The sequence below is a fragment of the Vidua macroura genome, chromosome 17, assembly GCF_024509145.1.
Source record: "Vidua macroura isolate BioBank_ID:100142 chromosome 17, ASM2450914v1, whole genome shotgun sequence".
NCBI lineage: Eukaryota > Metazoa > Chordata > Aves > Passeriformes > Viduidae > Vidua > Vidua macroura.
Window position 1 is genome coordinate 4,066,926 of NC_071587.1, and position 13,441 is coordinate 4,080,366.

Sequence of the window (13,441 nt, forward strand, 5' to 3'; positions counted from 1 at the left end):
CCTCAGCTGCTCCTGGGGGCTCCAGACCCTTCCCCAGCTCTGCTGCCCTTCAGACCACACACAACCATTGTATGACTGAGTGGCCTCAAGCCCATCAATCCAGATCTCTCTGCAGGTCCTTCCTACCCTCCAGCAGATCATCAGATCCATTGTGGAGAGGAGCTGTATGGAAGAGAACTTGTCACTGTGCCTGCCCTGTCCTTGCATGACAATATTGTCATTCCCTGTCTGTTCATCAGTGCCTGATCCCAGGCTGTGCCCTGACTACAGGGAAAAGGCAAATAAACCCCTGTGGAGGTCAGAGCACACAGCAGGCAGTTTGCAGCAGTGTATACACCTGTGTGTTTGGAAAGGTGGCCATTCACAGACCTGCTCTGGCAGAAGCAAATTTTCCATCCTAAGGAAAGGTTTCATCTTTTTCTGTTTTCCACTGCACCTAAACTCCTGCTCAGCTCACATCTCCCTGCCTGAGGGACAGATGCTTTGAGAGGAGATCACTAGGCAGCTTGAAAGTCTGAAGGAAGAGTAAAGAAACCCTTCAAAGGACTTGCTTGTGTGGTCTTGGCTGGCTTGCTTAATCTTGAAAAACTAACAAGGGCAAAGATGCATAAGGTTGTGTGACTATCCCACCCAGTTTCAATCCTGTATGATCAAAGGAGGAACAGGAGTGCAGAATTAATGCAGCCGCCTGCACGCGCTTGACGTCGTTGCTGGCAGTGATTGAACTTGAAAAGCTCGAGATCGAGTTCAAATGAGCATCTGGGGGTTTCAAAACTTGTACAAAATTACACTTGAAAATAGGAAGGAAAAAAAAGCCACAAAGAAATACAATCTTAGCAGAAACTGCTAATGAGATCTCATGCAAAATATTTTTGCGTCATGATCTATTTCCAGCTGGATTTAAAATCCTTAGATTGTAATTTGTGTGCATAGGGTGTTTTTTTGTCCTTTGAACTCAGTAATATCAGCACAAGAAAAAGACTCCCAGCCTGCTTCACAAACTTCAGAGGTGCAGTTGTGGTTCACCCTGAAACGAGTTGCTCTTGTTGCTCCCTGAATAAACTCATTCTCCTTCCCCTGCTCACTGGTTGAGCTAGAAAATAAAAAAAAATTATTTTACAGAAAAAAAGAAATTCCTGTTTGTTTGAATTAAGATTGATTTTCTTGGTTTCTGTACTGTTTCCTCATTTTTACCAAATCTCTATGGTTCCTATTAAATTTATCTACAGACACTAATCTTTCAATGTTCCTGCTAAATCTCTATCCTTACAGAAGCTTCATTTGTCAGCCACCTCCTCTGCACCTCTAGACCCAGAATTCAATCAGTTCCAAATTGTGTTCATACAAAAATAAAGAGGAAAAAAAGTCCAGGCCTTAAAATATTTTTTTTCTTCATATTCAGGATATAAAATGTTTTACTGAGCTAGAGTGAGATCTTCTCTTGTGGCTCAACAAAGCCACGATATACAAATAGGTGATGGATTTTGAGCTGGTTATAGATGCAAAAGGAATGACTGGATATGTTAATAATTAAGAATTCTGTTTGGTGTTGTATTTTTTCCTAGCTCTGCATGCAGTACTGGCCAGAGAAGACATCCTGCTGTTATGGCCCAATCCAGGTGGAGTTTGTTTCAGCGGACATTGATGAAGATATCATCAACCGGATATTCCGGATTTGCAACATGGCCAGGGTAAGAGAGGAGAAATTCCACGTTCCCTAGTTATTCTCAAAAACACATTTTGGCTCGAGGAAGAAGCAGAGCCAAGACTTGTGGTTTAGGGATGCAGAATCTCTCACCTAGGAATGAAATTCCACTGCAGCTACTTCCTTTAATTAACATTTAATCAGCCTGCATTGCTAAAGGACTCTTGGCTGAAGGCAGCAAGTGGATAATATGAGCTGAAAATCTGTATTTAAATGGTGAGCATTTTTCTGTGTATATTTGAGAACAATTCATCACTTAGTAGCCAATATAAAGCCATCAGTATTGCAGGAAATAAACTGGGATGGTGTCAGCAGCTCTCCATCTGTCAGCTCCCAGGCAGTGTCTCTGAAGACAGATGCAATGTTTACTGGCTAGACTGGGATTCCCAACTGCCACTGCTTTCCCTATAAATAAGCAACTGCCATTTCTGTAAGCAACTCTTTGTCTGTGTCCCTCAGCCCCAGGACAGCTGAAATGATAGAAACAAAGTTTATCTGCACACTGAGCCCTGGCAATCCGACTTCAGGGCTGCAGGAAAGGGCTTCAGCAGAGGATTTTTCTCTCATTAGTTGTTTCCCAGATTGATTATGTTTCCTTTGTTGTTCCTCTTTCATTTTTTCTTGTCAGAAATGGAAACAGGCTCTGCAAACTATATTTCCATGCAGTGTAACCCATCGGCGTCTGCATGGTCAGAGCCTGTGCAGCTGTTCAGGTGTGGCACTGCAGAGGGAAACTCGTGGTCCAGCCACAGAAATTGATAAACTGATTGGATATCAGACACCTTCCTGTGTCCCAGGGAAAGCCTGGGGGGTCATAAAACTGGTCAGGCCAAGGCTCTGTGGCTCTCAGATGGAGCTGGCCCATGGATGCAGGGCTGGCAGTGCTGTGTGCTCACAGCTCTCCGCACTCACCCATGTCCAACACCGCGGCCACTGCCAGCAAATTTGTGAGGCTCCTTCCCCTCCACAATCCCCAGAGAATTTTTGAGGGCTGCCTCTGCTTCCCATGGCACAGCACAGTCAACCAGCAAAGAGACATTTGATCTGTTTGTGCAGTTTGATGAAACTTTATCCTGGAAGCCAAACAAGGCTCCTGTGCATTTGGTGTCTGCTTGGCTCTGTAAGAATTGTTATCCTGGTTGGAGAAAAGCCCTTGTTTCTGCACTGTACCCAGCGTGGAGACCACCAGCACTGCTGGTGCAGGTGCAGAGGGCAGGGTTCTGTGCAAGCAGTGCTCCCAGCCCTGCCCATCCCTCCCCTGGCGCCGTGCAGCCCCTGAGCAGGCTCTGTGTTGCAGCCGCAGGACGGGTACCGCATCGTGCAGCACCTGCAGTACATCGGCTGGCCGGCCTACAGGGACACCCCTCCCTCCAAGCGCTCCCTGCTGAAGGTGGTCAGGAGGCTGGAGAAGTGGCAGGAGCAGTACGATGGCAGAGACGGGCGCACTGTGGTCCACTGCCTGTAAGTAGGGCTGGGAAATGTCTGCAGCCTCACGTGCTGCTGTGTGAAGACAGCTGGGTTGTGGGTCTGGAAATCTGGTGGTTTGCCAGGTTTCAGCTGGAGAAAATGGAGTTAAAGTACATTTAAAATACACTTTGAGTTGAATGTTGTGCTGCATTATAATATCCTGGCCCAGGGATTTTACTGATTGCAGTGAGAAATAGCTCCAAGAGCCCTGGTACATTGTAGGTCTCGTGACTGGAGCGCAGGCACAGCTGAAGCAGCCCTGCCATGTACCCAGCTCTGAGCACAGAGCTGCTGAGAGCCCAGAGCAGGGACTTGCAGCACTGCAGTCCCTGAGGTTCACTGTCCCCCACTCCAGGAATCCCTTAGCCCTTCCATGCCTGCCCCTGTTTTACAGGTCTCCACTTTCACAGACTCACAGAATAGTTTGGGTTGGAAAGGACCCCAAACACCACTCAGTCCTAGTGGACACCTTCCACTGTCCTAGGATATGCAAGCCCTGTCCAACCTGGCCTTGCACACTTTCAGGGATGGGGCAGCCACAGCTTCTCTGAGCAACCTGTGCCAGAGGCTCACCACCCTCACAGCAAAAAATTCCTTCCCAACATCCCATCCAACCCTGTCCTCTGGCAGTGGGAAGCCTTTCCCCCTTGTCCTGTCACTCCAGGCCCTTGTCCCAAGCTCCCCTCCAGCTCTCTTGGAGCCCCTTTAGGCACACAAACCCTTGAACACCAGCCCTTCCATTAGAGACCTTCCATGTGACAGGAATACCTGTCCACGAGGTGTGAGCTGTGTGTGCTCTCCTTCCCTCAGCCTCACCAGCCCCACCTTCCCCTCTTCTGTCCCGCTGCCAGGAACGGCGGAGGACGCAGCGGCACCTTCTGTGCCATCTGCAGTGTGTGCGAAATGATCCAACAGCAGAACATCATCGACGTGTTCCACATAGTGAAAACGCTACGGAATAACAAATCCAACATGGTGGAGTCACTGGTAAGGCTTCTTGCTGCTCATTCCCCACCCAGTGTGTGTGCAAGGGACTTCAGGATAGGTAAGAAAATGTCAAACTGGCTTAGTTCAGGATGAATCAAAATGAATGGGAACATGAAGACACCAGAGTTAAAACTGGTCCTGTTTTAGCATGTTCAGTGAATCTTCCTGCTTCTCCTGGGAAGAGGGGATGCCCTGGCAGGGTGATGGACCCTGTGTCCCATGCCCAGCTGCCTCAGGAGGTCAAACCCCACAGAGCTGTCACCACGGCTGTGGGAAGAGTGGGATTTGTCCTCCTGTCCATGCAGGGGTTTGTCCTCCTGCCCAGCCCAGTGCTGGGTGCTGTGACACGTCTGGAAACCAGGAAGGAAGAAGAGTCCAGCCCCCAGGCCTGGCTCCCTGCAGCCCAGGAGATTAAACTGTCCTGAATTCAGTCATCTCCATCCATCACTCTGAGTTCGTGCCTCAGAAACAACACGTGCAGTGAGGGCTGGAGGCAAATAATGAATAGTCCAGACTGGGGCTGTCTCTTTGAGTGCTCTTCTCTTCCTCTGACGACACCATCTCCCAGCCATGCTTGCTCAGGATCACTCAGAAACACCAGCGTTTGCCTGCTCCTGCCAAAGGCTGTAAGAAAGAGGGAGGAGGTATTGTTGCTTGTAGAACGAGGCTCTGAGGAATTTTCCCATATCCTAATGCCGTTCCTTTGTGTCCTCTCTTTCAGGAACAGTATAAATTTGTATACGAGGTTGCACTGGAATACTTGAGCTCCTTTTAGCCCAGCGAAGGGAGGGGACCCCACGATGTGCCAGACCCCAAACTCTGGCGGATGCTTCTCCCCTGTCCCACACTGGAAGGCAGTAACAAGTGTGGGAAGGAGAACTGCTCCTTCCTTCTCAGCAAGAGACTGAGGTTGCAGAGACCTCGCTGGAAGGAGGAGGCGATGCCTGTGTGTGCTGCTGCCTGCTTTCTATCGGAACATCTACTGCTTCTTAAATAACTTACTGTAAAAATTAGCAACATGGGAGACAGGCTGAAAGACTGGACTTTCTAATCCCCTCTGACTTCTCTCCTCTTTTGGATTGTGTTTTTGTTCTGCTTGCTGCAGAGTGGGGAAGGAATGAAACCCTTAGGAAATTCTCTTTTAAATGTCTCCTTTTTAATTTATAATTTTGTTCTCAAATCCCAGCCTTTTAATTTTTTAATTTCATGCAGCAGTCATTTGGGAAAAATGAGATAGCCATAGGGGATACATGAAATGTTTCATTACAATTTGCCTACCTTATCTGTTTCCTTTTATTTGTTTTTCCAAATGAAAAGGCCAACACACACACACAAAAAAAAAAAAAAGGCTATGCTGGAATTCTCTTCCCAAATTTAGTCCCTTTAAGCATGAAAATAGATGGTGGAGATGAGAAGTTGTTGCCTCCACAGAAATATTTCCTCCCAGTTTCTGCTCGACTTCAGGGCTGTGCATGACCCAGTTCCATCTCTCTGGTCTGTGTCCTTTCACTGCTGGTGAAGCTGTTGAGGAGTTTCCCAGCCACTTGAACTGAAGGTTAAATATTTGCACCAAACAAACGGCATTTGTCTGGCAACATTGGTAACTTGGTTACCACATTTCCCAAGTATTAGCTGGGGTGCAGTGTGTCTCTGACAAACAGGGTATGAAGTAGGTATTATTACTCATATACTATGTATGACTATTTTTTATTTATTATTTGTATTGCTGTAGAACTTAGGACCCCTAGATACGCCAGGACCCTGCTGAACTAGGCACTGTGCAAGCAGACAGCAAAGAAAGTTTCTGCTCAAGAGTTTAAAACTCTGCAGGTTCTTAAAACTGGGTTTGGGCAAGATTTCCTCACTATTTCTAGGCCCTACAAGCTTCAAAATTATAACCTATTGGAGCTGTAGGAAAGGTGATGTACATACACAGAAATCTATTCTGACGCCTGTAAAGAGAAGCGTTAGCCCAGCACAGCAACTTCTCTTCTTAAGCAAAACAGCTTTTGTTTTATTCTGCAAAAATGCCTGTGCAAGTCTCCTTCTCTGAAGCAAACACCAGATGTGTTTTGCCACGGTTGTGGACCTCATTCTGACTTCTTAGCAGCTAAGAAATTGCTTTTCTGAAAAAGTATGTTTAAGTAGTTAATCACTAAGGTCTGCAGGGTAATCTTGGGGAAAAAAAATAATTTAATGAACAAGACTTTACAATAATTAGTATTTCAATTTAGCCATTTATTTATCTCGAGGGTGTGGGATATGAGGTTGCTCTGTGTGTAAAATGGATTCTGGGGTGTAGTTTTCTTTAAATTCAGACCTGCTAAAAGATAGACTGAAGGTAAAAGTTGAAGGAAGCCCCAATTTTCTTATCACCCTGTAGTTTTCCACCCTCGGGTAAATACTCAGAGGCTGCTGGGAGCTCTGTCCTGTCCATGTCTGGCACAGAGTATGCCAGAAGTTCAAAATGTTTTGTGAATTCAAAAGGCACCTCTGCTTCATGGTCATTCTTTCTTCAATAGTCACACCCTCACCTTGACCAGGAGGGATGGAAATGAAATCTGGCAAAAGCAGCTCTTGATTCAGCCACACCAGTACCCAGCCAAACCAATGTCATCCACCAGGACCTGCACCAGCCTAGGGAAGGATGCTTGGAGTTTTATTAATATCCCTCTAGACAAGCAAAGGATGCTGAAGCACCTGGGCTTTCTCGAAGGAGCTTTGGATTCTTGGCTTTAATGTCATGAAGGTCTTAACTGGTCATGAACCACCTTCTCACAGGAGCCTCTGTGCTGTTTCTGGTTGGTCTTTTCTGTTGCCTGCAAAAAAATCATGAAATCAACCTCAGTTCCTGTTGAGGCTGTCCTTGGGTATCTGGCATCTCAAGGGACTAGTCTGAATTGTTTGTTTTTTTTTTTTTTTATGCAATTAAACAACACAATTCAGCAGGAAAAATAACTAGAAGGCAAAGTGAAACTATGAGATAAAAGTGAGAGGAAAAGTCTAATATTGGTGTTTTGATTACAGTTGGCTGGATGGAACAGTGTAGGTCAGGTGTTGAGAGAGAAAAGGGAAGAGGGAATTTTAATCCCAGGATGGGATTTTTCAACAACTGCCTAGGTATGAAGAAGCTACAAAGTCAGCAAAGTGTTTTTGACTCTGCTGACTCCAGAAAGCCAAAGGGAACCACTCCCTGTGGATACTATAGAAATATTAATTAGTAATTAGCATTCTGTTAATTTTACATAGAAAATAGCACAGTGACAGGTCTCCCTCGTGGTTTAGGGGAGTGAAGCCAGCACTGAGGGTGACAGCTGGAATAAGGGAACACAGAGGTAAAGAAATGCCAGTATCACTGAGGTGTGAAGTGTAGGAGGTAATTTAGGCTTAACTTAAAAGAAAGTGGATTGAAATGCCAGAGTTAAGCCCACAGGAGGGGTGTGTGAGTGAAGGGAAGGACGTGTGGGATGAGCAGAGCAGAATAGCACTGGTTTAGGGTCTGGAAGTAGGTTTGGATATGTTTTATGGTATGAAAAACACTACTAAAGGGTCAGGTACCTGTATCAGCTGGCCCACAGCAACTCCCTGTGTGCTCAGCCCTCTGCAAAAGCCAAGTGATGTTGGCACAAACTGCAGGGAAAGATATTTAAGCTAAATTTTACATTTTATAGGAGCTCAATGCAAATGTTGGTTACCACAGCCGAGCTGTTAGTCACAGCTTATTATGTGGCTACTCAGCCATGTGTCTGAATTTCCTAATGTCCAGCCTAAAACCCATATGGGAAGATGCTCAGCAGACACTGCAGATTGTGTTGCCAAACTGCTGTAAATTCTTGCAGTTACAGTGCTTTTGGGGGACTGACCCAGCTCCAGCCTGTGTTGGCTCAGGGATCTTCATGCTGTTCCTCCCGGCACAGTGCATATATGCCAAGTGTGAATTAATGATGGAGGGAATTGTGTGGAAAAGCTCACTTTAAATCACTTTATTACCTTGAGGTTGTTTAAACCCTAGAGAATAGCCCATAGTGAAGTAGGTAATGTGTTTGAAGCAAGATTATGGGTGATGGGTTTGTTTTCATGGGGAAAGAAAGAAATTATGAGATGAGATAAAGGAGGTTTTCTCACTCCTGGAAGGATTAATAGTCAGTGAGCTTTTCAGCCTAAGCATCCCCTGCTGTGGATGAAAAGTGATAATGTGCAGTAAAAAAAGGTGAATTCCTCAGTGATTGAATCTTAGGCTGGAAAAAATATCATATTGACAATAATTGAATGGACATGATGAAGATGAACTTATTCCCATGGAGACATCCTTCAGAGGTGAGGGGGAACTGTTTGTGATGGCACAGAGTTGGTGTAAAGTTTGGTTTGAAGTACAAGGAAGTAGCAACAGGTGCTTCAGGGTCACTATCTAATATAGGGGGTAACCAACATCTTAAATTATTAATGCTGTAACTGCAGCAATGAATTCCACTGGCTATCAGTAGTTTCTAGCCTTTTATTCTGGAGCTATAAACTCCCTGGGGAAAAAAAAGTCCAGTAGCCACATGGATCCCACAGTAGCAGATTTAAGTAGATTAAGATGCTAGAGTGGCTTTTCCATTTACTTTCCACAGGCCCTTTAGCAGTAGTTGGTGGGATTTCCCTTGGGAATCTCAAGCCAGGGATTTTTGATCACAGCTCTTGGTGTGCTGTAGAGTCAGAGGAAGGAGAGAGGCTCCTGCAGCAGGTGGTTCAGGAGGCAGTTAAACCAGTTTCCATCTGGAAGAGAAGGAAAGGAGAAGAAATCTCCTCTGGGAGAAACCAAACATTGGAGGAGAAGGCAAATGAAATGGATCCTGAAACAGGTAGGAAATTTGCACCTTGCTCTCTCTCTCATTCTTGCACAGCTGCTCTCATCTCACTCTTCTGAGTTCCTGCCAAGATCATAAAAAACCACGTAATGTCACATTCTGTGCTGTGGAGATGGAGCACTTGGAGTGTGACAGAGGGAATAAATCCTGAGGGACAAAGATAAAAGGAGATTTGCTCAAGAGAGGAATCTTCAACTATGAGGTGCTTCTATCTGTCACACTTGCAGAATTTTTAGTAAAGTCACAGAGCGGTGCACAGTCCTGGCATGGTCCTGGATGGGCAATGTGGTGGAAAAGTTCCCCTTGGAAAACTTCATTGTCCTGTAATAAATGTGAACAATCAACTCTATGATGTTGGCAGCACAGTTAATTTTTGTGATCACTCCAGCCAGTGAAAGGGGCATCTCAAGACCTTGGTGTGAAACTGCTGCATTTTCATTTGAGAATCTTTAATTTGTGTTAAGTGTACAAAGACAGTCAACCCCATTTTTTTTTTAAATGAAAATAAAGGGGGCCATGTGGCAAAAGTGGCAACATTTATTCAGCATAACCACTGCCATTGGGTCAAAAATTCCATATTCCTGCTGTGTGAGGGCAGAACAAAGCACTGCAGCTGCCCTGCCCAGACAGAGGAACAGGAGGAGCCAGCTAAGTCAGAGAGACAGATGTGAGTAATGAGGATTCTGTTAACCCTCCTGTGCTCCTGCTTATTTAGATTGCAGTCTTCTATAGCCATACGTACATAATATACAACTTCAATGCAAGTGCTCTTTCTTTCCCTGTTCCCAAAAATACCTACAGCTCTTTTTCCTCGAGGGTGAGCCAACAGCAAGCATAGTGAGCAAAGCCCAATTTCTGCCATTTTGGCAAGAACCACAAGGAAAATCCATCATGTATTATCTGTTCATTGACTTGGAAAAGGTATCAATCATCTCCCTCATATGCATACTTGAAGAATGTACAATTTGCTCAAACTGTCAAGCAGAATCATACATTTTCATATACCACCAAATCCTGGTGGTACGGAGTGTGATGGAAAGAAAAAAAAATAGACAAAAACTTGCTGACTTCCAGTCACCTCTAGTCTATAACCATTAATTACTGTGTTAAAATATTTTAAAAGTTTCTCTTGTGGAAAAAAAAAAAGTAAACTGTGCTCAGAATATCCTACAGTTTAATGTTGGACTAGCAGAATGTGAAAGCCTGGCAGCTTTTCCAGTTTGTAAAAACATGAGGGATCTAAATTAGTCTTTCCATCCTCATCCCAGTTCATGCAGCAGATTTTCCACCACTATTCTGTTTTCAACCTGAGCCTTAAAAGACAAACTAATGCAGCAGACTGAATGCCAGATGCTGGTGTTCCCATAGTGTTTCCTAGCAGGGGGGGAAAAAAATTTAAAAAGGAAAAAGGAAAAGAACAAGCTAAAATGGTTTGTCTTGGAATTCAATTCAATGAGCTGCTTCTGAGCAGTACAAACATGAGCCAGTCCGTGGCACTCTGGAGGTACAGGGTGAAGATGCTGTAGATGTCCCTTAGGGACCAATCCTGATATTTCATATATAGGTACCCAAGAGCTTAGTGGTCCCTTTAGTGGAGGCAATTGTCACAGTAGGAGTGTTTCAGTGGAGATCTGTTCCCTGAAATGTCACTCTTTGGGACACCCTGTGAGACACCTCACGTGTGTTGCACTGTGGAGATGGATTTCCTTGTGTGAGTACATCGTCTTTCAGTGAGGAAATCCCCAGGAAATCTTCTTTGTGTGAAATAATGGAAAGGAGTGTGTTTTGGGGGGTGGAAGAGGAAGTGGAGCCAGCACTTTACAAGCTTTCATGAATTTAGGTACTCTGAGACTCCCCAGGACAAACACTGCTCAGTTTTTCATGTTGCTGACAGTCAAACCAAACTTCATGTGCTGGACTTCCACGTACCTGGAGCAGAACTGGAATTACCCCCTCATTGCCTTTCTAGCCCTTTCTTGCATTGCCAGCATTTCAACACTGTACTTCTATGCCAAAAGTTCGAGCTGCATCCTTAACACCCCCCTTAACCCATCCCGACTAACCGCAGTGACAAAATTCACTCCCAGCCTGATTTAATCTCCTCCCTCCCCGCACCGACCCTGTGGGAGTCCAGAAGTGCCAGCATCGCTCCTTGCCAGCCCTGTCACCACTTCAGAGGGCGATGCTGTGGCTCTGGCTGAGCAGGGTGCCATTCCAGCTCCCTGCATGTGTTTTTGGGCAGGGAGGAGTGCTGCATGAGAGGAGTCTCTGCTGTTTCGGTGCCACCCCCTCTCCTCCCCCTTGGCCTTTATGGATTACTGGTGAAACTCACTTGTACAGTTTGGATGTTTGATAGATAAAGCACGTATGAAAAAAAAAAAAGGAAAAAATATAAATACAAAACTCTCAACACTGTGCATTCAGTGTCTTTTCTTTCTAGCTTAAAAGAAGGAAGGTAAATAATGTCAAGTCAATGAATATCAGATATATTTTTTGACTGTACATTACAGTGAAGTGTAATCTTTTTTTTACAACTGCGAGTCCATCTTATTTATTCTTGTAAATGTTCCCAGACAATGTTTGTAATATGGGCTGTGTTGCAAATCCATAAAATAAATCTGTGATCTGAGATTAATGTTTTACTAAGAGACTCTTGTACTTGTGCTTTTTCTTTGGACTTAGAGGAGGCAAGGCATTGTGAGCAGCACTGCTGGAAATGATGGGGTGATTGCATGACAAAAAATAAGACCAGCATCTTGTCACAGTGATGGGCTTTGCATCATGGTTGTCATTCAGGAGATGAAGAACAGAAAAGAGAATTCAGCAGGCACTCGGCCTAGCTGCAGATTTTGTGTCAGTCCTCTCAGAAAGCCTGTGGATGTGAGCTAAGTAATTTTGAAAATTACAGTCTTAGCAGCATGGGTTAGAGCAAAGCATATTTTTGCAACTTTTTCTCTCTAACAGGTATTGCTGTATTGTTTCCTTGGTACTCAGTGCTGAATGACAATTGCTGATGGGTTCCTGAGATTTTTCTGGTGGTTTCTATAGATGGACTGGATAGAGTTAATTCCCTTCCCAGAGGCTGCTTTGGGGCTGGGGTTTGGATTTTGCTGAACACAGGGTTGATAATAGAGATATTTTTGCTATTGCTGAGCAGGGCTTGCACAGAGCCAAGGGCTTTCCTCGTACAGCCACACTGGGGAGAGGCTGGGGGTGTGCTGGGGGCTGGGAGGAGGCACAGCCAGGACAAGTGACCCAAACTGACCATAAGCAAGTCCCAGACCATGTGACATCCTGCATAAAATAGGGGAGGAAGAAAGAAAAGGGGAACATTTGGAGTGATGGTGTTTTTCCTCCCAAGTAACCAATTAGTGCGACGGGGCCCTGCTCTCCTGAGGATGACTGAACCTGCCCAGCCATGGGAAGTGAGGAATGAACTCTTTGTTTTGCTTTCTCCTTGTTTGCACAGCTTTTGATTCCCCTGTCTTTATCCCAACCCCCAAGCTTTCTGGCTTTTACCCTTCCCATTCCCTCCCTGATCCAGCTGGAGTGGGGTGAGTGAGTGACCGTGTGGGGCTTGGTTGTTCCTGGGGCTCAACCATGACAAAGAGTCACAGAAATCACAGAATCACAGAATGTCCTGAGCTGGGAGGGACCCAGAGGATCACCCAGCCCAGCCCCATCCCTGCACAGACCCCCCAACAGCCCCACCCTGGGCACCCCTGGAGCTCTGGCAGCCTCGGGGCCGTGCCCATCCCCTGGGGAGCCTGGGCACTGCCAGCACCCTCTGGGGAAGAGCCTTTCCCTGATCTCCAGCCTGAGCCTTCCCCAGACAGTTCTGTGCCATTTTCTTGAGTCTTGGGGACAAGACTGAATAGCTTGGAGCTGTCCCTCCTCTGCTCCTTGTGAGGATGTTGAAGACCTCAGTGAGGTCTCCCCTCATCTCCTCGTCTCCAGGCTGAACAAACCAAGGGACACAGACATGGAAGGGATCTTGTGCAGATGTTTTGTGCTGCCAGACCCAAACAGTGGATATGGGTGTCAGCAGTGGGTGGTTTCACACATTTCCTAGCACACATTTCCCACCTTCTGGTCTTCCACACGTGTTCATCAACAGATACCCAAGGCAGTGCTTGGCCCCTTCAGTCAGTGCAAAGGAGTAGATTGTAGCAAAGGGAGTAGATGAGGCTGTCCTGCTCTGAACACCTCTTTATTCCAAGAAAACAAGCAGGAGTGCATCGAGATCCACAGCTTAGGGTGTCAAAACAGGAGAGTCTAGCCATGCCACAGCTGTAGAACCCAGCTGTGGTAAGAACTGCTCTTTTAGGAGTTGTCCATTACTGAAAAAAAAAATTAAATAAGTCTTATTAACAAGAATACATAGCTCCTGTTTTTGTTAGAGGAGTTGGAGTCAATAATTCTCGTGGGCCCC

At 45.7% G+C, this 13,441-nt stretch overlaps 1 protein-coding gene across 1 annotated transcript in view; it reads left to right on the forward strand.

The window, feature by feature from the left end:
• PTPRT (protein tyrosine phosphatase receptor type T) overlaps positions 1-5,450 on the forward strand; it is a 435,197-nt gene extending 429,747 nt beyond the window's left edge. The window contains exons 31-34 of the mRNA XM_053992839.1: positions 1,566-1,691; positions 3,003-3,166; positions 4,024-4,159; positions 4,881-5,450. Of these exons, the coding sequence (XP_053848814.1) occupies positions 1,566-1,691; positions 3,003-3,166; positions 4,024-4,159; positions 4,881-4,934 (480 nt within the window). The 3' untranslated portion in view covers positions 4,935-5,450. The remainder of the gene's footprint in view (positions 1-1,565; positions 1,692-3,002; positions 3,167-4,023; positions 4,160-4,880) is intronic.
• Positions 5,451-13,441: the final 7,991 nt, after the last annotated feature.